This window comes from Colobus angolensis, unplaced genomic scaffold (genome assembly GCF_000951035.1).
Source record: "Colobus angolensis palliatus isolate OR3802 unplaced genomic scaffold, Cang.pa_1.0 Scaffold196, whole genome shotgun sequence".
NCBI classification, from domain to species: domain Eukaryota; kingdom Metazoa; phylum Chordata; class Mammalia; order Primates; family Cercopithecidae; genus Colobus; species Colobus angolensis.
This window is the reverse complement of record NW_012115110.1, coordinates 6,503,367-6,527,467: the sequence shown is the minus strand read 5'-3', so window position 1 is coordinate 6,527,467 and position 24,101 is coordinate 6,503,367. Positions and strand designations below refer to the sequence as shown.

General features: G+C 43.3%; 1 protein-coding gene across 1 annotated transcript in view; it reads left to right on the top strand.

Annotated features, from left to right (window-relative positions):
• Positions 1-24,101, top strand: part of SEMA5A (sema domain, seven thrombospondin repeats (type 1 and type 1-like), transmembrane domain (TM) and short cytoplasmic domain, (semaphorin) 5A) — a 539,042-nt gene that overhangs the window by 499,275 nt on the left and 15,666 nt on the right. The window contains exons 18-22 of the mRNA XM_011940969.1: positions 4,006-4,224; positions 12,841-13,011; positions 15,068-15,223; positions 16,630-16,677; positions 22,497-22,708. Of these exons, the coding sequence (XP_011796359.1) occupies positions 4,006-4,224; positions 12,841-13,011; positions 15,068-15,223; positions 16,630-16,677; positions 22,497-22,708 (806 nt within the window). The remainder of the gene's footprint in view (positions 1-4,005; positions 4,225-12,840; positions 13,012-15,067; positions 15,224-16,629; positions 16,678-22,496; positions 22,709-24,101) is intronic.

Here is a 24,101-nt window from a genome sequence, read left to right as displayed (position 1 = left end):
TTCTTCATTTCTGTTTTTCAGTCTCCTCTAATTGGGCAAAATCTCTTCCAAAAGAAAAGATACCAAGAGAAAAGGAAATGGATACTCATAGATGGGTCCTTGATACACAGTTTGATGAGAAGAGTGATTGTTATATCTTGAGGCCATTTTTAGATATGCCTTAGCATCTTCGCACTGGTGATTCTACCTTATTCTCCCAACATGAAAGGACAGGCACCATTTATAGAGAAGGGGTCTTATACCCAGAGTGAATAGCCTAGACAAGTGCCACCAAGCTGATGTGTTGCCATATTGGACAGAATTTATTGTGGGATAAATTCATAGAGGTTTGATGGATCTACTTGGTGTTGCCACAAGGAAGGCTCTGAGACAGCGTGGCTCTGTGTGACGGCCACCAGCTGCTCTCTTGTCACAGATCACCATGACTTCTCCTGGGAGCCAGTGAACAGCCTGGATGCCTGGAGGCCCAGCAGGTGCAGCAGGAGCCACTTGCTTTACAAGCCTACTTCCTCATCCTATTGTTCTCACTGACATTAACTCTCTCCTGTCCTCACACCTATTGTTCTCTCTGACATTAACTCTCTCCTATTGTTCTCACTGACATTAACTCTCTCCTGTCCTTACACATACAACTGTAGTTCAGTGATCACACAAGCTCCTTGTTTCTTGAAGCAAATAAAAAGAGTCTGCTTTCATACAGTGTTTTATGTGAATAAACATACAACTTAAACAAATACCACCCACCTGGAAAAATGAGTAACAAAATAATAGTCATTCTTTTTAATTTTGTAAACTCTTGCTGTATTTAGAAGAGAAGATATATGATGAAATACCAAGAGAAAGATAACTGAAGACTTAAAGATGTACATTTTATAAAGGATGATCTTGTGAACTCCCCCTAGGGTGGTGAGATAAAGCACAAAATTGAAATGCAGGTTTCAGCTATCTTTCAGAAGTTTTTTCTAGTACAAGTATATCCCATGAATCTTTTTCAGGATAAGTATATTCCCACATAACTTTTTAAATGACTAAGACCCATGCAATTTTCTGGTTTTTGTTTGTTTGTTTGTTGAGACGGGGGTCTCCCTCTGTTGCCCAGGCTGGAGTACAGTGGTGTAATCATGGTTGAATCTCAGGGTTCAATCAATCCTCGTATCTCAGCCTCCTGAGTAATTGGAATTACAGGTGTGCATCACCACACCCAGCTAATTTTTTATTTTTTGTAGAGATGGATTTTCTCAAAGTTGCCCAGGCTAGTCTTGAACTCCTAGGCTCAAGTGATCTGCCTGCCTTGGTCTCCCAAAGTGCTGGGATTACAGGTGTTAAACAGTGCACCCAGCCCAATTATTTAAGTATATAGATGTGTCCCATCTAATATTTGGGAAATATTTATCATAAAATGTTATTTTGTTTTTTGAAAGTCACATTTAACTGAGTTTCCTGTATTGTATTTGCTCAATCTGGCAATACTATCTCTAATTTATTCACTTATTCTCTTATTTCAAAATGGGCTGTGAACTGTATTTCTTATGATATCAAAGAAAAAGTAGAAAATGAATGGTGGTGTTTCCTATACATCAACTTCAGTCTCCTTTCTGAACTTACACATTTTATTCCTCCCATTTTCAGATACATATACAACCAGAGCTAATATTTGTTCTAAATGTTCATAATATTAATTAAGGAAAATTTGAATACACATTTATAAAAGATAGTCTATATTTCCTTCAAAAGTAGATCATGGACTTGTCTTTTTTTCCATTTAAACAACAGTTTTATTTTAATTTGAGGTTTGAAATTTAACATATGAAAACTTGGAATTTAAAAGTACTTCTGATAAGTGTTAAACACTTGAAGTTTGAGAAATTAAGCTGATTTTTACCACTCCCTTTAAAAAAAGTTCAACATTGGATTACTTAAATATATGGCTAGATTTATGTAAAACATACAATTAATGTTAATATATTATTTTGTATCTGACTTCAATACATTTTGTTTATTATACTTTAAGTTCTGGGATACACGTGCAGAGCGTGCAGGTTTGTTACATAGGTATACACGTGCCATGATGGTTTGCCGCACCCATCAACCCGTCGTCTATATTAGGTATTTCTCCTAATGCTATCCCTCCCCTAGCTCCCCACCCCTCAACAGGCCCTGGTGTGTGATGTTCCCCTCCATGTGTCCATGTGTTCTCATTGTGCAATTTCCACTTATGAGTGAGAACATGCAATGTTTGGTTTTCTGTTCCTTTGTTAGTTTGCTGAGAATAATGGTTTCCAGATTAACCATGTCCCTGCAAAGGACATGAAGTCATCTTTTTTTTTTTTTTTTTTGAGATGGAGTCTTACTCTGTCGGCAAGGCTGGAGTGCAGTGGCATGATCTCAGCTCGCTGCAAGCTCTACCTCCCGGGTCATGCCATTCCCCTGCCTCAGCCTCCCGAGTAGCTGGAACTACAAGCGCCCACCACTGCGCCCGGCTAATTTTTTGTATTTTCAGTAGAGACAGGGTTTCACCATGGTCTCGATCTCCTGATCTTGTGATCCGCCTGCCTTGGCCTCCCAAAGTGCTGGGATTACAGGCATGAGCCACTGCGCCCGGCCAAACTCATCCTTTTATATGACTGCATAGTATTCCATGGTGTATATGTGCCACATTTTCTCTATCCCGTCTATCATTGATGAACATTTGAGTTGGTGTCAAGTCTTTGGTATTGTGAATAGTGCCGCCATAAACATACATGTGCACAGAGTTTAATCCTCCTGTGTCTTAATGGCTTTGAGTTCTCATGATGGTCTCACATTTTGGTATTGATATCTTGAAAACACAAAATGGGACTCATTTTCCTCTGACCACACAAAATTAGGTTTGATTTGTGCATAGGTTTTCTTTATTGATTCACCACAGAATACTAGTTTATCATAGAAAGACACTTCTAATTCAATTTTTCTGAAAAGTATCCGGCCATCCTTTCAGAAACAGATTTTCAAAGTAAACAAAGTAAACAACATTTTCAAAGCAAACAGAGTTGCTTAACAACGCCGAGAGTTGTTGGCACTCTTGTCTTCTGAGCACACTTACCCGGAACTTCACTGCATACTCTTAGAGTTATTTGTGAAAGCTGGTGTCACATTGCCTACATTTGAGAAGATTATTGAATATTTTTTAGTATTGTGAGTGGGAAGACATTTTCATAAAAACACACATAAATTTTGACTATGGCTAATTACATGACTTGACAAGTGAAAGTGCTCACTGTACACATCACCCACAATATGTCTCAAAGCCTGTTGGCTGTGATTCCTGCCACAGCAACTCCCCACTCACCCCACAGCCCACCTGCTGCTGCTGCTGCCTTTCTTGGCTCCTTGGGAAACACCTTTTGTTAGGCAGTGTGCTCTAAACTTCATAGAAACATTTGGCAGTCACTCAGCACGGTGTTCAGTTCTAGGGCATGAATTCTACAGAGCAGACAGGAGTTTCTCTGGCCTGTGATCCAGAAGCAGTTGACTTGGCCCCTTTCACCAGCATTAATTCACCTTTGAAAGGTTAACAGCTGAAAGAATAGGTTTAGAAAATATCTGAATTATGTTTCCCTTCCTCCAGATGGAGGTCCTTCGGGGCAGGCTCTACCCATTGTGTCTGAGGGCAGGTTGTTGTAGAATTCCCAAGGGAAGTGAGAAAGTTGTATTTTCTTTGTAAGAAGTTTCTTCAAAAAGTAAATGAACTACCTATATAGAATCTATTATTTACAGTGTAAAGGCTTCACCACATTCACAAATGGAGTTCTTGATTTCAGCCTTATTTCATAGTAACTGCAGAAAAGAAGCTTGAGATATAAGAGGCTGTCTGATTGTTGGCTACTGAAGTGTAAAAGTTGCTCAACAGAATGTGAGAGGGTAGTTCTAGACATAAGGCAGACAGCCGATACGGAATGAAAGTCAGCATGGACTGTGGTTCCTCTGAAACTTGTAACAACCACACTTCACCTGTTTCCTTGGCAGGGCTTTCTGGGGATTTCCTGCGTGCTGGCAGATACTCTGCCCACACGGTCAACGGGGCTTGGTCAGCCTGGACGTCGTGGTCACAGTGCAGCCGTGACTGCAGCAGGGGCATTCGGAACCGGAAGCGTGTTTGCAACAACCCCGAACCCAAGTATGGGGGAATGCCTTGCCTCGGCCCATCTCTAGAATATCAGGAATGCAACATTTTGCCCTGCCCAGGTAAGTGGATTGTGTAATCAACAAAATATCTGAAAACTCAAGGGCCTTGGAGAGTGTTCTTATTTACCTCACTCAGCTCCCTGGCTTCATGTTTGAGATCTGTGTTCTTAATAAATGTCTTGGCTACACGTGGTTGCTCATGCTGGTAATCCCAGCACTTTGTGAGGCCAAAGAAGGGGAATCACTTGAGCCTAAGAGCTTAAGCCTGGGCAGTACAGCCAGATCCCATCCCTATGAAAAATACAAAAATTAGCCAAGTATGACAGTGCACACCTGTAGTCCCAGTTATTCTGGAGGCTGAATTGGGAGGATTTCTGGAGTCCAGGAGATCAAGACTGCAGTGAGCCATGATCAGGCCACTGCACTGCACCCTGGGGAACAAGAGCGAGACCTTGTCTCAAAAGTAAATCAACAAACAAACAAATAAAAAAATATCTTGTGTGATGTCATCACCTGCTGGATTAGCCCAGAGTGGAAAAAGGAAAGAAAAAGAAATCTCTTCTCTCCAGCAGACCTAAGCCAAATCCTAAATCATTCCAAGCAATATTAAGACCCTTCTCTCAGCCCTCCTTTCAGACAGGCATGCAGCTTTAGTTGTCTGTATAGAAAGATCTGATAGGCCGGGTCACAGTGGGCCCTCCCTGGGCCCTGGGCACATTTGTCTGCAGGGGTTCCCCACTCCCTAATGCATTGGGGAAAGACAAATACCATCTAGGCTAGATTGTGTTCATGTTTTTTTCTTTTGATTGTAAAAGGAATTAAAACTTTCCCATGAGCTACTCAAAGGATATGGACTCTAGTTGTTGTGTCTGATGGAAAAGCCGGCCTTTCTAATGTGGTCTGAAATATCCGGGGTCTTTGGAGGGACCATCAGCTCCTTCTGGAGGCTGATCCCTTCCCAGGCCACTGATGGACCCAGGCCTCCATGGACCATCACGTGGTCATCCAGGGTCACGGGTATCAAAGGTGTAACTCCTGGACCCTGGGCCTGCCAAGCCAGTTCTTGGTCCCCATGTCTTCTGTCACAAAGGTTCTACCTCATTAATTAAGTCCTCCAAAGATGCAAACTCTTCTCTCCTGTGGGCCTAGCGGAGCTGTTTGTCTTGGTCTTCTTCCTGAGGCCTGGCTTTTCATTCCACTGAATTCCCAAGCAAGCATAGAGTCATGAAAATGAGCCGAAAGAGCCCCCACCCAGGGCTTTTGCTCTGACAGTGCCCAAAACGCTCCTCCGTCTTTCCCTATAATATTCAAGCCCCTGTTTCTGACTTCCTCCTGCCACAGCTCAGGGTCCCTAGCACCTAAAACACTTCCACCAGAGCTCCCCACTTCCTGCTCTCCTGTCCAGAACCCACGGAAAGTCTTTGGCCCACACATTATGGCCATCCCAAGGGCCGATCTGTGACTGGGGAGGCTGCCTTGACTTGTGTGTGAAGCTCCATGAGGACAGGGACTCCTGGCATGGTCTCACTCGTGGCAGCGACCTCAGCTCCCAGCAGGGGCCTGGCATATGCTAGAAATACCCATCAGGGATTGTTTGTTAATAATGAGGAGACAAAAAGTTGGTTAACTGATCTTTCTTCATTCGTGTCATTTCTCAGGAAACATTTTTGAGTAACCGACTGTGTACTGTTTACAGGGTATACACAGATGCAGTGCTATGATCCAGGTCAGAAAGAAACTTAGAGTTTAGGGAGGATGCATCCTGGGAGCAGTGTTAACCCAGTATGGTCGCTGGATACTGAGTTTATGACAACCAGGTGCAGTGGCTGTATCCACCAAGGAGCCAGCCCCTTGGTGGATTTCACCAAGGAGAAATTGTGGCAGCTACAGCAAGCAGGCTGCCCTTAAGCTGGGTCTTGAGGGACAGAAAGGAGCTGGTGAAATTGACAACCAGAGATGGGAAATTGGGAGGAAGGCTCATTCTGAAGTTGGATACAACATTTTTAAAGACATAGAATATTAACATATTTCTAGTAGATAAAACTTTCTGAGTTCTTACATCAAAAATCTTGCTTGTAGCAGATATTCAATGAACATTCATTGGATTGGGTACGTGAAAGGGTGGATAATGGATGGATGAATGGATAGATGAATAAACATGTATATAAAACTGAAAATGTATCATTTCCAGATTTGTAGCTGAGGCTCCCAATAATGTTTCTGCTCTTATCAGCTGCCTGGCTCCTCCTAGGGTGTCTCTGCTTGAATTTCTCCAGCCTCAGGAGACTCTTCCTCTGCCCACCCAGCTTTCCCAGCCAAGCTGATGCTGAGAGTCTGGGAAAGGTCACTGAACTGTTCTTTCCCATAGCCCCAGTAGAAGGAGTCCTCCTCTGGGGGCTGAGAGGAATCCTGTGGGCGAGCTCACTAGACTCGGGTCCATGCTGTAAACTGGAACAGGGGCAGACGTCATGGGAATGTCAGGGTCCCTCCACCCACCCTTGTCTCCCTGGGCTCCAGACCCCATCCTTGTTGCCATGGGTAGGATGTGCAGATTCCTCCAGACACTTGGATGCTGTCCTAGTGCACAAGTACAAAGGGTCACCACTCATCTCAGAGACACTCTATTAACATGATCTGTTGGTTGCTCTCATTTTAGTTGATGTGGTGGTCAAGCCAATACCATGTATACATAACTTTAATATGTTGAAATAACTCTGTCCCCATTTTCTTTTTAAAAGCCAAGATTCTGCGGAGGGTTGTGGAGTCATTCAGGGTGGCCCATGTCACTTTGCACTAGGCAGTGGGTGAGTCAGGGCTGAGTGATGCTTCCCCTGCCTGGGAAATTCCTAAACGTATGACAAGGCATAACCCAGCAGGGAGGGTTGGAAGTGCTAGGGGTGTGAATGCTGAGCTGCATAGTCACCAGGAAGCCAGTTAGAGGCCAATTCCTGTCTCATTTAGGATACTCTCCACTGCGAATTTACTCCTTTTTAACCCTGTTGGGTTCATAGTGGATAATTACAAATGGACAGTGTATTTTATTTAAAAATATATTTTCTCATTAAAATTAAATATGAAAATAAATCAGCCAGGCACGGTGGCTCACACCTGTAATACCAGCACTTTAGGAGGAGGTTGAGTTGGGTAGATCACTTGTGGTCAGGAGTTTGAGACCAGCCTGGCCAACATAGTAAAACCTTATTCCTACTAAAAAGAAAAAATTAGCCTGGCACGGTGGCATGTACCTGTAATCCCAGCTAGTTAGGAGACTGAGGCAGAAGAATTGCTTGAACCCAGGAGGTGGTGTTTGCAGTGGGCTGAGATCATGCCACTGCACTGCAGCCTGGGTGACAGAGTGACATTCTGTCTCAAAATAAAAATAAAATAAAATAAACCAGAGAATGTAAAAATACATTTTAAATTAATCAATGAAAAAATGTTACCTCTAAGACTAATGTGTATAATAAACTATAATAAGGTTTCTAAGTCAAGCCCATGCTGAAATGATCATTTTATTCACCTTCACCTACATAATTTACCCCAGCATTGAGAAATAGCTAATTATTTCTCCTTTACTCCTTTTCCTCAATGCATATTTGATTTAGCCTTAAAGACTCCAGACCTTGACCTACAAAGGTACAGACAACAGATGGTTTTTTTGTTGCTAAGTAATGTTCAGCTAAGAGGAAAGTAACCTCAGAGTTTGGCTTAGACCCTATAAAACCTAATGAAGTCAACACAAACTCTTTTCATCAGACTTAACTAAGATGGTTCTGTTTTGTATTTTGCAAAAATAATTCTATGGGGGAAGGAACACTAAATCTAATGGAGAGACAGACTCTTTGAATCAAAAGAATAATTCTGGCAGTTGTGTGTCCCATAGACAAATCTCTTAGGCATCTCTGGTGTGCTCAGAACCCTCTCTTCCTTTTCATTCTTGGAGTCCTTGAGTCCACACTTTGAAGTGGAGCCAGGCAGGGGGCAGTGGGTAGAGGAAATTTCTTCTTAGAGATCCTTAGGAGCAGAGAGCATAGCCATCCTGCAGTGCAAACCTATGTAGTCCAGACCTCAGTATGCTGGAGAATCAATACTACATTTGCCCATGTCCCGAGAGACTGTGAGTGAAGGGCTTCACATCTCTGATCACACACAGGAAGCCTGTTGTGCAAACCTTAGTTACTTAGTTTTTACTTTGCTATTTAGATCTCTGGCAATTGCACATTGGTTACTGCCGTTGTTTTTCATCTTACTGTAGTGGGTGGAATATTTAGCTAGAATCTCTACAACAAGAATGTTATCTTCTTCTATCAAGTCACTTCATGTATAAATTTCATTTTATCAAAAATAATTTCCTATAATTAATTGCTTTGATTCCTTGAAAGCAACATGGATCTGAGCTTGAGTTTGTTTGTCTGATCTTCCCATGAACCAGTATTTCTTGAGCTAAATTAGGTGGTGATTCAAGTCATGAGGAGATTCCTATGTGATTTTTAGCAACATGGGAGGAGTTATGGGAAGCCATAACCTGTGTTTGTGTGTCGGGTTCTGTGCTCAGCCTGCCAGTGTTCCAGCCCGAGCTTCCCACTCACTTGCCTAGGACCTAACCTCTCTATGTCTCAAGTCATTCATTTCTGGAACAACCCCCAGGGCAGTTGTGAGGACGGAGATGGAATAATTGAATGAGTTTATTTTAATTATTATTATTACTAATGTTATTTTTTTTTAGTCCAGTAGAGTTCACATAGCAGGGAAAAAAAAAAATCTATTTTAGTGGCTCAGCCTCGCTCAGGCCCCTGACACACTGTGCCTTGCACAGTGGCTTACATTTGTTTTGTTTTCTTGGCTCTGCAACTTTCTACTTCCCCACCAGGTTGTACAGGCTCCCTCACGGTGAAGACTATTTCATTAAGATTTGTATTCTGTAATATCTATTTTAGAAATGCTTTGGCCTTTCTAATATGAACTGTTAGTACAGTAATCAATGTCCTACATCACAGCTCCATGATATAGGTTGAAACCTGTAACCTCAGGACAGGATCGAGAGGACAGAAAGCAAGCACCGCATTAGGATTGGTCTGGGGACGTAGGGCAATGGCAGACTAAGCAACTCCCGGACCGAGTGAGGACGTGGTTCCAGGCCTCCTTTGAGTTCCCTCTGTACTGGAAACATCCATTTCCCCAGTTATTTGACTGTTGAAATTGGTGGAGGTAGAATGTGATCTTGCGATTTGAAGTCCCAAGTAGGAATGTTTCAGCAACTGGATCTGTTCCAAATGCTCTCTTAAATGATTATTCAAACAACAACTCCATTCTCTCTGTTTAACAATCCTGTGCCAGGAGAATTTACCATGATACCAGATGGATGGTTGGTGTGTGTATGGGAGAGGATTTATTAGACTAGATCACATACACATTGGCATACATGTTAGTAGAAATGTGGACAGGAATAAATACTGTTTGAAATATCACAGGATATATTATGTACATCAGCTTCCTGGTATGAGATCATTAGATGTTGCATGATTATGGAACCACTGAAATGAGCCCATTTAGTCTCTGTTTTTATTTTTGTTTTTGCTGTGGTAAGAACACTCAACATAAAATCTACCTACACTCTTAACAGGTTTTTGAATGCACAATAGGTATTGTTAAGTATAGGTATACCACGACGTATAGTAGATCTCTAGCTCTGACTCATTTTGAATAACTGGAAGTTTATGCCAGCTATCCAGCAGTTCTCCATTTCCCTCTTCCCCTAGTCCCTGGCAACCACCATTTTACTCACTGCTTCTATGAGTTTGACTATTTTAGATACCTGATCTAAGTGGAATTACATATTATTTGTCTTTCTGTGTCTGACTTGTTTCACATAGCATAATGTCCTCCCCTAGGTTCATCCATGTTGTTGCATCTGGCAGGATCTCATTTTTTAAGGTTGAATAATATTTCATTGTATGTACCTCCTACATTTGCTTTATCTATTCATCTCTTGATGGACATTTAGGTTGTTTTGAAATCTTGGTTATTGTGAGAAATGCTGCAGTGAACATGGGAATGCAGATGTCTCTCAGAGATCCTAATTTCAGTTTTTTGGATATATACCCAGAAGTGGGATTGCTGGATCTTACAGTAATTCTATTTTTATCTATTTTTTATTTTATTTTGTGATGGTGTTTCATTCTGTCACCCAGGCTGGAGTACACTGGCGCCATCTCAGCTCACTGCAACCTCCGCCTCACAGGTTCCTGCGATTCTGCTACCTCAGCCTCCTGAGTAGTGAGGATGACAGGTGTGCACTACCACGCACAGCTAATTTTTGTATTTTTAGTAGAGACAGGGCTTCACTATGTTGGCCAGGCTGGTCTCGAACTCCTGCCCTCAGGTGATCCACCTGTCTTGGCCTCCCAAAATGTTGGGATTATAGGCGTGAGTCACCACACCCGGCCTCTGTTTTTAATTTTTTGAGGACTCTCCACGTTGTTTTCCGAGGCAGCTGCACCACTGTACATTCCCTCCAACAGCGTACAAGGGCTGCAATTCCTCCACATCCTTGCCAACACTGATCTTTTGTTTTTTGGGTAACAGCCATTCTGGCAGGTATGAATTGATGGTCATTGTGGTTTTGATTTGCATTTCCCTGTTGATTCATGATGCTGAGTATCTTTTCATATACTTGTCGGCCATTCATCTGCAGGTTCATCATGCCATACAGAGATCTTCAGAACACATGGTTAGTTGTACATCAGGCCCTGACACAATCTAGGGCACACATTAGACCCTTCTGAGCCCTGAGCTGCCTTGTACACATTTAGACAGCCAAGGTCTAAGACACTTGCCGTTACTGTAAGTCACAAGGACTTATTTTTGCCTTGGCGTATGGGGCACGCAAGGGTACTCCCTGGAGGCCAAGCTCCAATTTAGGTTGCAAACAGGAAAAAACTGTCAGCAAGTGCTTCCTTCAGTGAGGATAGATATGGGAGAGAGTTTTTTAAAATTCAAAAGTTCTAAGAAAACACATGCCTGCCTTTTTTATTGCTGACATTACAGCCAGTATCAAATACTTGATCAGTTTCTGTAACTGTCTGAGATACCGTATAACTTTTAGGGAAAATACTGTTGAATTCTGCAAGTTTGTGTAAACTATTGAATCACACAATTTCCAGTTAGATTGCAGACTTATTTCTAACCTGGGTTTAAATATTTTTGTTTTCCTTTTACTTTCTGCAAATTAGAATATTGTTATAAAGATGATATTTTTGCTCTGGTTTCTCAAAAATGCTTTCTTTTTACCTTTGCCAATATCTAAAAAGAAACATTACACCATAATGATGTAATATATCACGACAGGCATATTAAAATACAATCTAAGTTATTCTAGCTAAAACAATCTTATGCCCTGAATGATTTTGGCACCCTCTGTCATAGTTGCTCCTGTTTCTTTGTGTACGCTACAAAGAACTTTAAAATGTGACACTCTCTACATATAGCAATAGTGAGTCTTTCCTCAGCTTCTTAATTGAGTTGGCTGTGGTTATGATTGGTGCTTAACCCCTGATTAGGATCTAACAACTTGTTTGACAAAATCCTGTTGCTTTGTCCTGGGACTCAGCAATAACAGGGAAGGTCTGGTTAGCAAGAGAGAGGCACAGTCGGGAGTTAGCTAAACAGAAAATCATATTTGACATTGTCACAAGCCCAAGCCAACATGAGGTCTTGGTTTTAGCAAGATCAGCTAATAAAGGACTGAGTCTTAAAGTCTCCCAGATTCAGGTGAGCCACCTGACCCCAGCATTCGGCAGGCCAGTCTGCAGGTACCAAGAGCCCAGCCTAAGGAATTCAGGAGGCTAACTTGAGCAGGCAGAGACATGTGCTGGGTTATGAGCTGTCATGGAAATGGTTAGTCAAGGAATCAGTTCGGCCTAATGTTCACATTGTAAAACTGCACCCTTAATAGCTAAGCCGACATATGGCTGCAGATTTTCAGATTCTTCTCTGTAGTGATTTAAACATAGTGTCAAGTCTGTGTGGATGTACTTAATTTGGTCACTTTGTGCCTGAATTTACGGAGCATTCTTCAGTTGCCTTCCTCATGGGACCTGTTAGCTTTTCTCTATCCCACTGTCAGGGAGTAAAAACCATACTCCAATTAGTAAAGGAGCTTGTGACTTGAGCTACTTACCTTGGCTTTAAGTCTTGTCTGGCTAGTTAGATGGCAAAGGTGAGAGCTGACTGGGGCTTAACATCAATAACCGTACAACGTGGTTCATGGTTGTTCTCAAGGGCTGGAATTAGTATGACACCTCTCGCGCTCTGCTGTCATGCTTGTACTTAGATACGATAGATTTAGAAATATTTTCTGAAAGAATGAATAAAGGGAACTGAAAAAGTGTAGGGAGGAATCTGTAAAGCTGGATCTGTCACCAAGAGGAAGGCTCCAAATGCAGCTCTGCGAGGGATCAGAAGCCTCGTTGCTACGTGCGCCGATGCATGGAAACCTTCCTGGAGTGCAGATTGCATTTTGTTTCCCTTACTAAACGGAATCCACTTGGCTTCCATTTAGTAACTCTTTTCGCTTGGTTGGGATTGGATGACGGACACTTGGCTTCCATTTAGTAACTCCTTTCGCTTGGTTGGGATTGGATGACGGAAGTGCTGTGACGCTGTGTTCCTTCACAGTGGATGGCGTGTGGTCTTGCTGGTCCCCCTGGACGAAATGTTCAGCAACGTGCGGCGGTGGACACTATATGAGGACCCGCTCTTGCTCCAATCCAGCCCCGGCCTATGGAGGAGACATCTGCCTGGGGCTGCACACAGAAGAGGCACTCTGCAACACGCAGCCCTGCCCAGGTAAGCGGCACCTCACCTATTGCACAGCTTTAGGACAAATTGGCCTCTTTCCTTAATGGATAAATGGTGAAGCTGATAATACCCCATCACAGTAAGTACTGAAAGGGGGGTGGACAAGTTAACATGCTATTACCCTTGAAGTGACTTTAAAACATAGCATCTATAATAAAACAGTTCTCACTGCGCCACAGATTCAGAACTCGTGTTCGAAGCCTTTAGTCCAGCAATGGGAGAGGGCTAAAGGCTTCAAACACGAGTTCTGGATCTGTGGCTTGGTACAACACCCAGTCTCCCTAATTAGGAAACATCAACATCCCAATGTATTCTTGACTTTGCTAATTAACACTAGTGACCCACAGGCAACACCTTGCTGTGTTGAGGGAGAGAGAAAGTCCAAGGAAAGGTGGGAAAGAAGGAGCATTTGTACTGCCCGCTCCGAGTCTGGAGGTCTGAGTGCGGAAAGTGCCTGCAGCTTTTTTGTCTTAAAACCAGCCTGGGTGCAGCCACGTGCCTTCCAAAGATCTCCAGACCTGTGTTCCAGGAATGACTTCTGAAATGTGACAGGAGGACACTAAGCACTCTTGGAGGATGCTTCCTCTATGGGCAATGGGCTGTAATTTAGAGGGAGTGCAATTAAAGGAAAGAAAAAGCATGACATCAAATCAGCAAGAGGAGGAGCACAGCAAACCACAGAAACTGGTGATAGCAAAGCATTCTTAAAGCCAGTAGCCTAATAACAGAGTCTGAGGTTTTGTTGTTGAAAATCAGGGTGGGGAGCAGGGAGCACCGCTGTGAAGTGCAACTCACAGGAGCCAGACATGGGCCCGTGAGTGTGGGAGCTCCTAGCGGCAAGCTCCCTGTGGCTGATGTAGGTGCCCAGGGACTCCACCACCACCACCACACCAGAAATAGCTTGGTTTACTGACATGAAGGAACCACCTGGAATGAAAATGAGCTCTTCTTTTCTTGGTCTAACTTTGACATTGAAACACGCACTTTTGTTTTTAGCTTGCTCCTGCACATCTTTCTAGAAGGTTCTATGTATATTGAAAAGGACCTTGAAGCCAGATTCTCACTGTCATTCCAAAAACTGACACTTTCTGCACTTCTAAGGAAACATTGCACCCTTTACCTCGAACAAGGCACAAGTTTGATTTTCAAATTTTCCCTGCCACTGCAAAATGGATGCTTCTATTTAAAAAGGGGGAAAAAGCAAATTGCATGGAAAAATACCTTATTATCAGGGCTAAAATTTCGTCAACAATATTAAGCGTTTACTTTTTTAACCCTCTTACTTATATAGCAGTGTTTCTCCTTCCTTTTCACACGTTTGTATGGCTGGGTGAATTTCACAAATCCTAGTAAATATTCCACTTCGGGGTGAAGTTTCCTGTCAGTGCCCATCTTTTGGCCTTGACCCGAGACTTATGCATTGACCTCATCTCTTCAGAGACAGCAGACACGAGATAAGATGAATTCTACCCTAAGGGTAGCCTGATTTTGGCATGTTGACTCTGAAGAATTGTTTTTATGACAGAAGAGAAATTAATTGTGTAGCCTCAGACTCCCTTTGAGCAACCTGGGACCTTCATGAGCACACAATTATTTCTCTTGCCTGAGCACAGAGGAAGTGGAGACTTTTCAGGGAAGCATTTGATGCTCTTTGAGGGGAGCATTACCCATAGTGAAATGGCACCTGCATTGATGACTTATGTGCCTCTGCTGCTGATGGTACACACACAGCTGGGTTTCATGGATTCACTTATTGAGTGTATAAATAAAATTACTTTACAACGTTAAAATAATGTGGGTCTTAGGAAATTTATTTTAAGCACATATCTGATCAGATATATACCAGCGCAGGCATTTTTATTCATCCTCATGTGTACTGTATGTTCTGGACCTGTTAGATGATACAACTACATTTTACTGATGCACAGAACCATTAAAAACATGCTGTGGAATCCAGAAATCACATATGTAACTTGCCAGTGAGTCCAGGATGATTGAGCCTATTAGCCATTCTACCCCACCTCCCCTCTTCTGATCTCTGCAGAGAGCTGGTCAGAGTGGTCGGACTGGTCTGAGTGCGAAGCTTCTGGTGTCCAAGTCCGTGCCCGCCAGTGCATCCTCCTGTTCCCTGTGGGCAGCCAGTGCTCCGGGAATACCACGGAGAGCCGGCCGTGTGTGTTTGACTCTAATTTCATCCCAGGTAAGAGCAGAGGTATCTATCAATAAGAACAAAATCGCTTCCAACATGGAGAGAGAAAATGATTCATAGGTCAGAGTTGTATTTGGCTTATTTGGTGATATAGAGATGATTCTATCAAGCCCTGTGGTTTCAAGGTGTTTAAAATGTAGGTCTATAGATAACTGCAGATTTAAACATGAATTCAGTTCATGAGTTTAAGATTTCTTAGGCAAAGTGTCTTTTGCAGTTTATTGCCTATAATACAATCAGAAGACTTTGCTCAAAAAATGAAAATATTTGATTATTAAATCTGATTTGGTTATTTGCTTATTTTAACATTAGGTTAAATGTTTAGGCAATGCTCGCTGTGTATGCACTGGTACACAGAGAAAACGTGCCATTCTCTTTATGCAATCTTTAATATACTTGGGAAGGTAGAAATGCATCATTATTCTCCTGTTGGAGAAGACGTTGGCCCTCATTCTACCAGCTTTTCATGGTAAAGTCATAGTTGTTGGTGATAGCTGGTCACCTGTTGTACGCTCACTGTAACAAAGTGCTATTCGAATGCATAGATCATTGCGCATATGTCCACTGTGTGCCTTAGGACTGTTACGTGGACCAGCCTCTTACAAATAAATAGTAGAGTTGAATTCTATAAGCCAGTTTTATTTGTTTTCTTTCGTCTGTGTAGAAGATACTATTTGAGAGAAAATTAGTACACCATACCTCAATCCTGTATGACACAGAACTATAAGAGTGGTTGTTACTGTTTTCCTTTTTAACCATGGTCATATTTTTAATTCTTGTTGTCTAATAAAAAATCAGTACAGGAAAGGATGGTGTTTCTATACTCCTGAGTAATATTTTATCCTCGGGAGTTAAAACACGTCAGAGATGTGGCCTCTCTCTGCATCCTGCTGTGGGTTTCATGTGTGGCATGCAAAGAGATCAGGGGCCTCCTGAAGAGGGACTTCACTTGTTCTGGAGATGTCCTTGAGCTCTGGCGAATGGGCCGTCCCTCTGCTGGGAAGGTGACAACACTGGCTTTGATGGAACAAGTCTCAGAAGCAAGAATACCACAGGAGTACTCTGTGTGTTGGGCAGAGCAGGGGGTTCCCCCCTGGCAGGACACCTTGTAATGGAAAATGAACACATTCCCTGCTTTCAACCCGAGAGACCATAGCATTATCTTTCTGTGATAAATGAATCACATCTCTCCCCAGTCAAAGTGATTTGGCCAAATCCATATCATGTTGGTTAAAACAAGCAAACGAACAAGTAGAATTTTTCTGATAATTAATCAGGCTTTTGAAACTTTGTGTCACATAAAATTCAGAATCATTAGACAAACATACACGAAGCATGAATGTGAACTGTCTTCCCAACACCTTTTACACATTGTGATTTGACTTTTATTTTTCCAGAAGTATCTGTGGCAAGATCCAGTAGCGTAGAAGAGAAAAGGTGTGGAGGTACGTTATTCCTTTTAAGTAATTGTAATAGGTATACTGATATATTCTAATCATTTCCCTTCCTGCATGTTTTCTATAATGTTTCTGCCTCTTGGCCAAGAATGAAAAACTGGAGAAAGTCATGGATCCCAGGCATTCTACCTTGGCATAAATGCTAATAGTCAATATTTGATGTGCAGATTGGTGGTTCTCAAAGGGGGGTGCCTAGACCCATGTCAAGAGCATGGCCTGGGAACTTGATGGGAATGCAGATCCTCAGGACCCACCTTGATCCACAGAATCAGGACCTCCCTGGGAAGGTCCCAGCAGTCGGTGGTTCAATTCACCCTGCAGGTGATTCTGATGGATGCTAAGCTTTATGAACCAGTGGTCTTGGTATTCACTATAGCTAGTTTCATGAGTAAAGTAGAATTCAAACAATTTGTTTATATTTATACAACAAATCCATGGCAGCTAGCCTCCAATCTGCAACCCACTGAAATGACTAAACTATAATGAGGTATAAGGTTATACCTATAGTGCCAGAGGAATTTTTCAAACCTGCTGCCACCCTGAATGTCAAAGACAACATTATCTGGTTCAAGTCCATGACAAATTTGGACTTTACAGTCTGTGTCTTACATATACCCACAAAGTACTTGTCGGTATTGTAAACATGCCTGGATAGAGAGGTTGGCTGTCCAGCAACCAAGGAACAGCCCATGTCCGCCTTTCAGAATGCGAGCCAACGTCTACATTGAGACCTTCACTTCCACATGTGTGACTGATGATGATAGATTCCCATTTGCTCCCCTAATCCATTCCACAGGGTGTCCCAGAGAGCCCAGCCCAACATTGCCTCTGACATGTTCACAGGGAACCTGAAGCTTCATAGGCCTGTTTCAGGAATGTATCATTCCTAACTACCATTATCAACTACCTTGGTTAGGAGCTTACTGGCTGGGCACAGTGGCTCATGCCTGTAATCCCAGCACTTTGGGAGGCTGAGGCAGACAGATCACCTGAGGTCAGGAGTTCGAGACTAGCCTTGCCAACATGGTGAAACACCATCTCTAACAAAAAATATAAAAATTAGCCGACATGGTGGCACACACCTGTAGTCCCAGCTACTGGAGAGGCTGAGGCAGGAGAATCTCTTGAACCTGGGAGGTGGAGGTTGCAGTGAGCTGAGATCGTGCCACTGCATTCCAGCCTGGGTGACAGAACGAGACCCTGTATCAAAAATAAATAAATTAATTAATTAATAAAAGAGCTCACTATCTGTGACATTCTGTCTGCTCAGTCAGCAGTCTGTTAGTTCATTCATTCATTCAGTAAACCTTACTGAACACCTGCTCTGTGTCAGTTTTGTGAAGACCATTGAGCTTGTGATGGGCACCCAGGCAGTCCCAGGCCCTCTGACAAGCAATCATATAATCAGAGACCCCAGTGCCTCAGAAGGGCAATGTTAGGTGTCTGAGCTCAGTCAGTGGAGTTCAGTCAGCAACTAACTGGCTGTTGCTAATGTGGGATCCAACTACAAGATGAATATGCAGCCAGTTCACATAAAAATGATCATGCCAATTAGTACCCTCTAATGTTTTTAGATCAGTAATTGTGTGCTCTACACTGTTTTACATGTTATAGACAAGAATATGGTACAAAGCCCATTTGGTCCTCACAAGGAGCATTCATGTAGGCGCCAGGGTCCACAGTTCTTCATGTAACACCTCTGGAGATAGAGAAGGGTTTCGGAACTCAGCAGTTTTCAGATGGTAGAAGGGTACGTAGGGCCTTTAATTACATGACACCTGCACAGGGCCTGGGGTTGTTCTACAACCAATCTCCTTAACAATGCCGCTGTGAGATGTTGAAAAAGTGAAGATGCTAAGGGTCTTCCTAGAAGTTCTGCTCAGGTCTACAGAAAATGGGTCAGTCAGGTCAGTGACGTTTTAATACCAGATGACTGATGAAACATTACTTTTCAGAGGTTTTGCACTTGGGAATTATAGAAAAGGAACAGTGTTTATGTATTTAATCTGCATTTTATAAATGGAGACCATGAGGCTCAAAGGGGTGATGTCACTGGCCCAAGTGCACACATGGAATTTAGCCAGTGGGATCCAGTGTGAGTTTTGAACCGAAAGCACTGTAGGAAAAGAGCCCTGACAATGAGTACTCAAAAGCAATAAGTACTCAGGAGGCTCCAGCCACAGTAGCCCTGGTTAAGTAACACTGTTGGACAACACCCAGGGTCCATGACTCTCTGCTGTCATCAAGGACAGTGTAGGTCAAGAGTGGAGCAGAGTTTATAAGCGTTTCCATTCTCAGGGAGGCCATGCAGAGCCTGAGGCTCAAACAGTTGATGCCTCAGCAGAGCTGGCTAGGTATTTGTGCCTGCTGCCAGACGTGTGCAGTTCACTTTCCTCCGCTGAGCCTGAGTTACCCTGTGGAAGACCTTCAAGGGCTTTGAGAACCCAGGAGAACCTTGTGCAAAGCCCATCCCCACCCTAAAATACTACTTCTGTGGGTCTGAACCAGCTATGCCTAATGGCTGCACAAGCCTTGAGATGCTATTGGTTAAATCACAGGAAGTTGAACTTCTCTGAGATATTCAGAATGGTTTTTTTTTTTTTTTTTTTAGATCTTTAGGCTGCTGGTACTAGCACAATGGCATAGGCATTTAGATGAATCTTATTGTAGGGCTAATAGTTGAAAACGGTTACCTAGCAAGGATGTTTTTGACAACATAGGCATCTTTTTATCTTTTTCATTTTGTTGGAAAATCAATCAAACTTTGTACAGGAAATTAGTCAATTGAACCAACAGGGTAGTTAGTCTGTATTCCGTCTTTACTGATCAAAATCAACAGCAGAAAATCATATTCAAAGGAAAGAATGACAGTAAGCACATTCAGAGGAAATTTAATGGGCACTACTTTCCCCATGCAGGAAAATGGGCTTCCACTGAAATTTTTCATCTTAGAGAGCTATTTTTAGTTGCATGAGACACAAAGACTATGTAATGATCATAAAGATGTCAGCTGGCCCCAGCCCTTCCCAGGCACCTGCTGGAATGATTCATTTGACTAATGACACAGTATCTGCATATGGAGACCGTCATGCATCTTCCCTGTGTTATAATGAAACATAAGTTATCAGTGCAGCAGGAAGTATTTCCTTTGGTACAAGGCATTGACCCTGGGGAGCGCTAGCAGCTGAAATAGAGAGAAGTAAGAACTTGTGTGAAATCAGCTCTTGGTTATCTAAGTACAGCGTCAGTGTTACAGTTAAAGTCCCAGTGGCTGCTGGTGCAATGCCTCCTGGATGCTTTATCCGGCTGTCACAGGTTGGTGGTTCTACAGCCCTAGAGGCTTCATCACAGCGTCAGGAAATGCCAAAGATTCTGAAACCATTGACCAACTAAGCTGTGAGTGAAAAACTGAAGTGGTTGTCAGGGAGTGGGTGATGCTTGTGGAATGTTCTAGTGCTGTCGTCTGGGATGATCCAGCCCTTAGTGCTGACCACATTGGGCACCTGTGCTAGGAACTGCATTGTCCACTGGGACTTCAGTGGTCAGGATTGTCTTGGGAGTTCTGCCTGACAGTGAGTCAGAGGGAAGGCAGCCTCCCTTCACAGTGTCCATGTACCCGAGGGGGCAGATCCAGCTCCAAAGTCCTGGGTTCCTGGAACACATCTGGAGCAGCCAAGGAGCACAGCTTAGAGGGGAATGTTCAGGGTTTAGGGACAAAGAGAGAGAGCCAACCTCTGCCACGTATCACAGGTGAGGTCTTGATGGCATCTCCTGACTGTAGGTTCAGCTTCCCTGGGGCCTCTCAGCCACTGGAGGGTTACATGAGGTTCAGGAAGTACTGAAACAAACAGAGCCCTGTAGACCTAGGTCTGGTGGGCACTCAGTGAACAGTGTCCCTCCTTTTGACACCAAGTGTTAGAGCCCCATGGGTCAGCATTGGCAGGGTGGAGTCCCTTCCAGGTGGTGAGGATCATGAGCACAGGGAAGGCGGCTCAGAAAATCCCTGGGGAGGAGCCTGGGGTGGTTAAGATGCACACAGACTCTGGGCTCAGGGGCAAACCCACAGGCTCTTCTCATTATCTGTAGAGCCTGGAAAACCTTGCTCTGTAGCCAGGCAGACTTGCCAGCATTGCAATGATGCTCAGCACATAGCTCCAATTGTCCCTCTGGGTGCAGGATTGACAGGTCAGGGAAAAGTATTGGTGACACCGTTCCTCACCTTGGTGGTGTGTGGAGGAGACACCCTGGAGGAAAGCTGGTGTCCTCAGGATGTGCTCTGAGCAGGTGGCACATGAGGCCAGTACCCCATGGGCAGCAGCCACTTGGTTCCAACAACACAGAGGAAGATGCCCTGTTCTGCTTCACCCAGTTCTCCCGAAACCCAGCGTTGTGGCACTGCCCAGATGCTGCCTTCGTTTCCGGAAAGGCTTAAAACTTTAATCTTAGTATTTCACCAACACACACAAGGAATATCTGTTGTCTTTGTTGTTTTCTGAGATATAACACAGGTCTTGGTATGGTGCCTTGATGTCACTTGAGCCAATCCTGTTTTAGAGATATAAGTCCATGCTGGCAAATGTTCTGAATGCTTTGTATTCATAACTCCAGGAAAATAATGAAACAGAAGAGATGCCATTAAATAGGAAAACATTGGGGAAAAGAAGGTCATTTCATGACTGTTTAAAAGATCATATTTTATTGATTGAACACAAATCCCTTATTTCTTTTTAGTCAACCATTTTCTTGACAAGACCTTCAAAATACAACGTAAGTGAGAAAAGTGGTACACAGGAGAGTATTGACACCACACACAGAGCACACATATGTGCCAAGTGTCTCTGGAAGGGCACAGGAGAAAGTGCTTATAATAGTTACCTGTAGAAAAGGATTTATTTTTCCTGTAGACCCTTTTGCACTTTCTAATGTGTACATATTCATACTCAAAAAATATAATGGAAACTGTATCAGTTTATGTGAATAGAAAACATTTTAAATAGGATGAAATGGAGAGAGGGCTAAAAGCAGTCTGGTTTGCAGATGAGCAGTAGGTTGGGAGAGTAGCTGCTTCTCCCTTGTTTTCAGGACACAGCCCTGCTGCACACAGGGAGACCTAACCCATTGAGGAGCACGAATAACCTTTTCTGCAGCAATGCTGCACACCACGGATTAGGCTGAACTTGAAGCAGAAGAACACTGTTGTGCAAACCTTTAAATTAAAAAAAAAAAAAAATGCTTCTGGCAGTGTGTTAAAGTTTAAGGTCACTCCAAAGGACTATCATCCGTAAGAGAATGAATTTAAAATACCCTGCGCTTACAGGCATGGTGGCTCATGCCTGTAATCCCAACACTTTGAGAAGCCGAGACTAGCGGATCACCTGAGGTTGGAGTTTGAGACTAGCCTGACCAACATGGAGAAACCCAGTCTCTACTAAAAATACAAAATTAGCCGGGTGTGATGGCACATGTCTGTAATCCCAGCTACGCGGGGGGCTGAGGCAAGAGAATCACTTGAACCCAGGAGGTGGAGGTTGTGGTGAGCTGAGATCACGCCATTGCATTCCAGCCTGGGCAACAAGGGTGAAACTCCATCTCAAAAAAAAAAAAAAAAAAAAATCCTGTGCTTGCTCTGGAGAAATTTCTTGATGGTCACGACATTTCCAACAAAATACTTAAGAATGATGGTTTCTTTAGTTTGGGAATGGGGATGAGGCTTTTCATTTTGACTTTCTCTTTTCATCCTAGCGTTTTGAGTAGCTGGGCAGGATGTTCTTTTCAAGTGTGGCATCATTTTGCTCTTGTCTCCCTAGAGTTCAACATGTTCCACATGATCGCCGTGGGGCTGAGCAGCTCCATCCTCGGCTGCCTCCTCACCCTGCTCGTCTACACTTACTGCCAGCGGTACCAGCAGCAATCCCATGATGCGACTGTCATCCACCCCGTCTCACCCGCCCCCCTTAATACCAGCATCACCAACCACATCAACAAACTGGACAAGTACGACTCGGTGGAGGCCATCAAGGTAAGGAGTCGGCAGCGACAGTGGCAGCCAGGTGTGCATAGAAGGCGGGTGGACCCTGCCTTTATTATAAGAACTATCTTTAAATAATGTTCAAGCAGAGTAAAGACTTTTCAACTCTGCAGAATGTAAAATTGCTGTACCTGGTGTTGGGTGATGTGTGTTCTTAATTTCCCCCATGAGTAATTAATCCAGGATTTGACCCAGGAGTTTAGAGTAAATGGTTAGTTCCCTTCGCATTCTGAGGAAGTGGGGTGGGTATCAGCTTAGAACCTCACAGGCCTGGCTCATGGGTGGACAGCATGTATACCTGGGTAAACCTGTGCTAGTTCTTTTCATTCACTCAGCCACCATTTTCTCCTCTATAAACTGGAGATAATGAGAATTAAGTGGGGTCATTTGTCTAAAATGCTTTGAACAGTGCCTAGCAAAATAAATGTGGTTTTTACTTGAGGCACTTCGCATTATGGTTCAGAGTACAAGTTACTTACTTCTTTGAACCTTAGTTTCTTTATCTTTAAAATGGATATAAGAGTAATGCTCCTGTACTGCTGTTGTGAGGTTTAAATGTCCTAAAGAATATGAAGCTTTGTTCTAACTGTGTGTACAAAGAGGTGAGGGTGTAGCTGGAAAGACGTCAAGGGCTTCTGTCCATTGCACCCAACCTCCCTTACTACCCACATGAACGGAGGGAAATCTCCTGAGCTAAGTTTAAGTAAATTTTGATATTTCTGCTGGGTGCCTGGTTTCCCATAACACTCGGAGGGAGTATTTTGATGCCTTTTCTCTGCTGTGGTGGTTTCCTTTGAAATTGAATTTTCTTCCTCTGTGAGAATAAGGACTATCTTTAGCCCTTGCGACTTCAGGTGGCTGGGAGATCTTATGTCCCAGGAGCCACAATGTCCATACTTGTCTCCTCTCAGCCACATGGCCTCTATTTTCCACCACCTGGATGGAGACGCACCCAATTGACTTTTCCCCTTGGACCCTGCTTAAACCAAGATCCACAAGCCATGAGCATCTCCCCCACTACTCAGATGGTAGATCTGGGGAATGAAGCACCAGGAATTAATAACACGCCCTTCCTAGCTTCTCAGAAATGAGCTCCTAGAGAAGGGAGGAAGCTAGAAGAGGAGCATGAGCTTCTTCTATGAACAAGAGCTTTCAAAACAAACATTTGGATCTTAAGAAAAGGGTTCCTCTGAGCGTGATTCCAACACATCTTCTTGTCTCTGGTCACTGTTACTACGGGCATCAGAAGGCAATTTACCCAGTCCTGTGTTCCCACTGAAGATTCAACAGCCATTTTAAAGATAATCAGAAATGACACAGAGGGAGGGGCAGAACAAGATGGCCGAATAGGAACAGGCTCCAGTCTCCAACTCCCAGTGCGAGC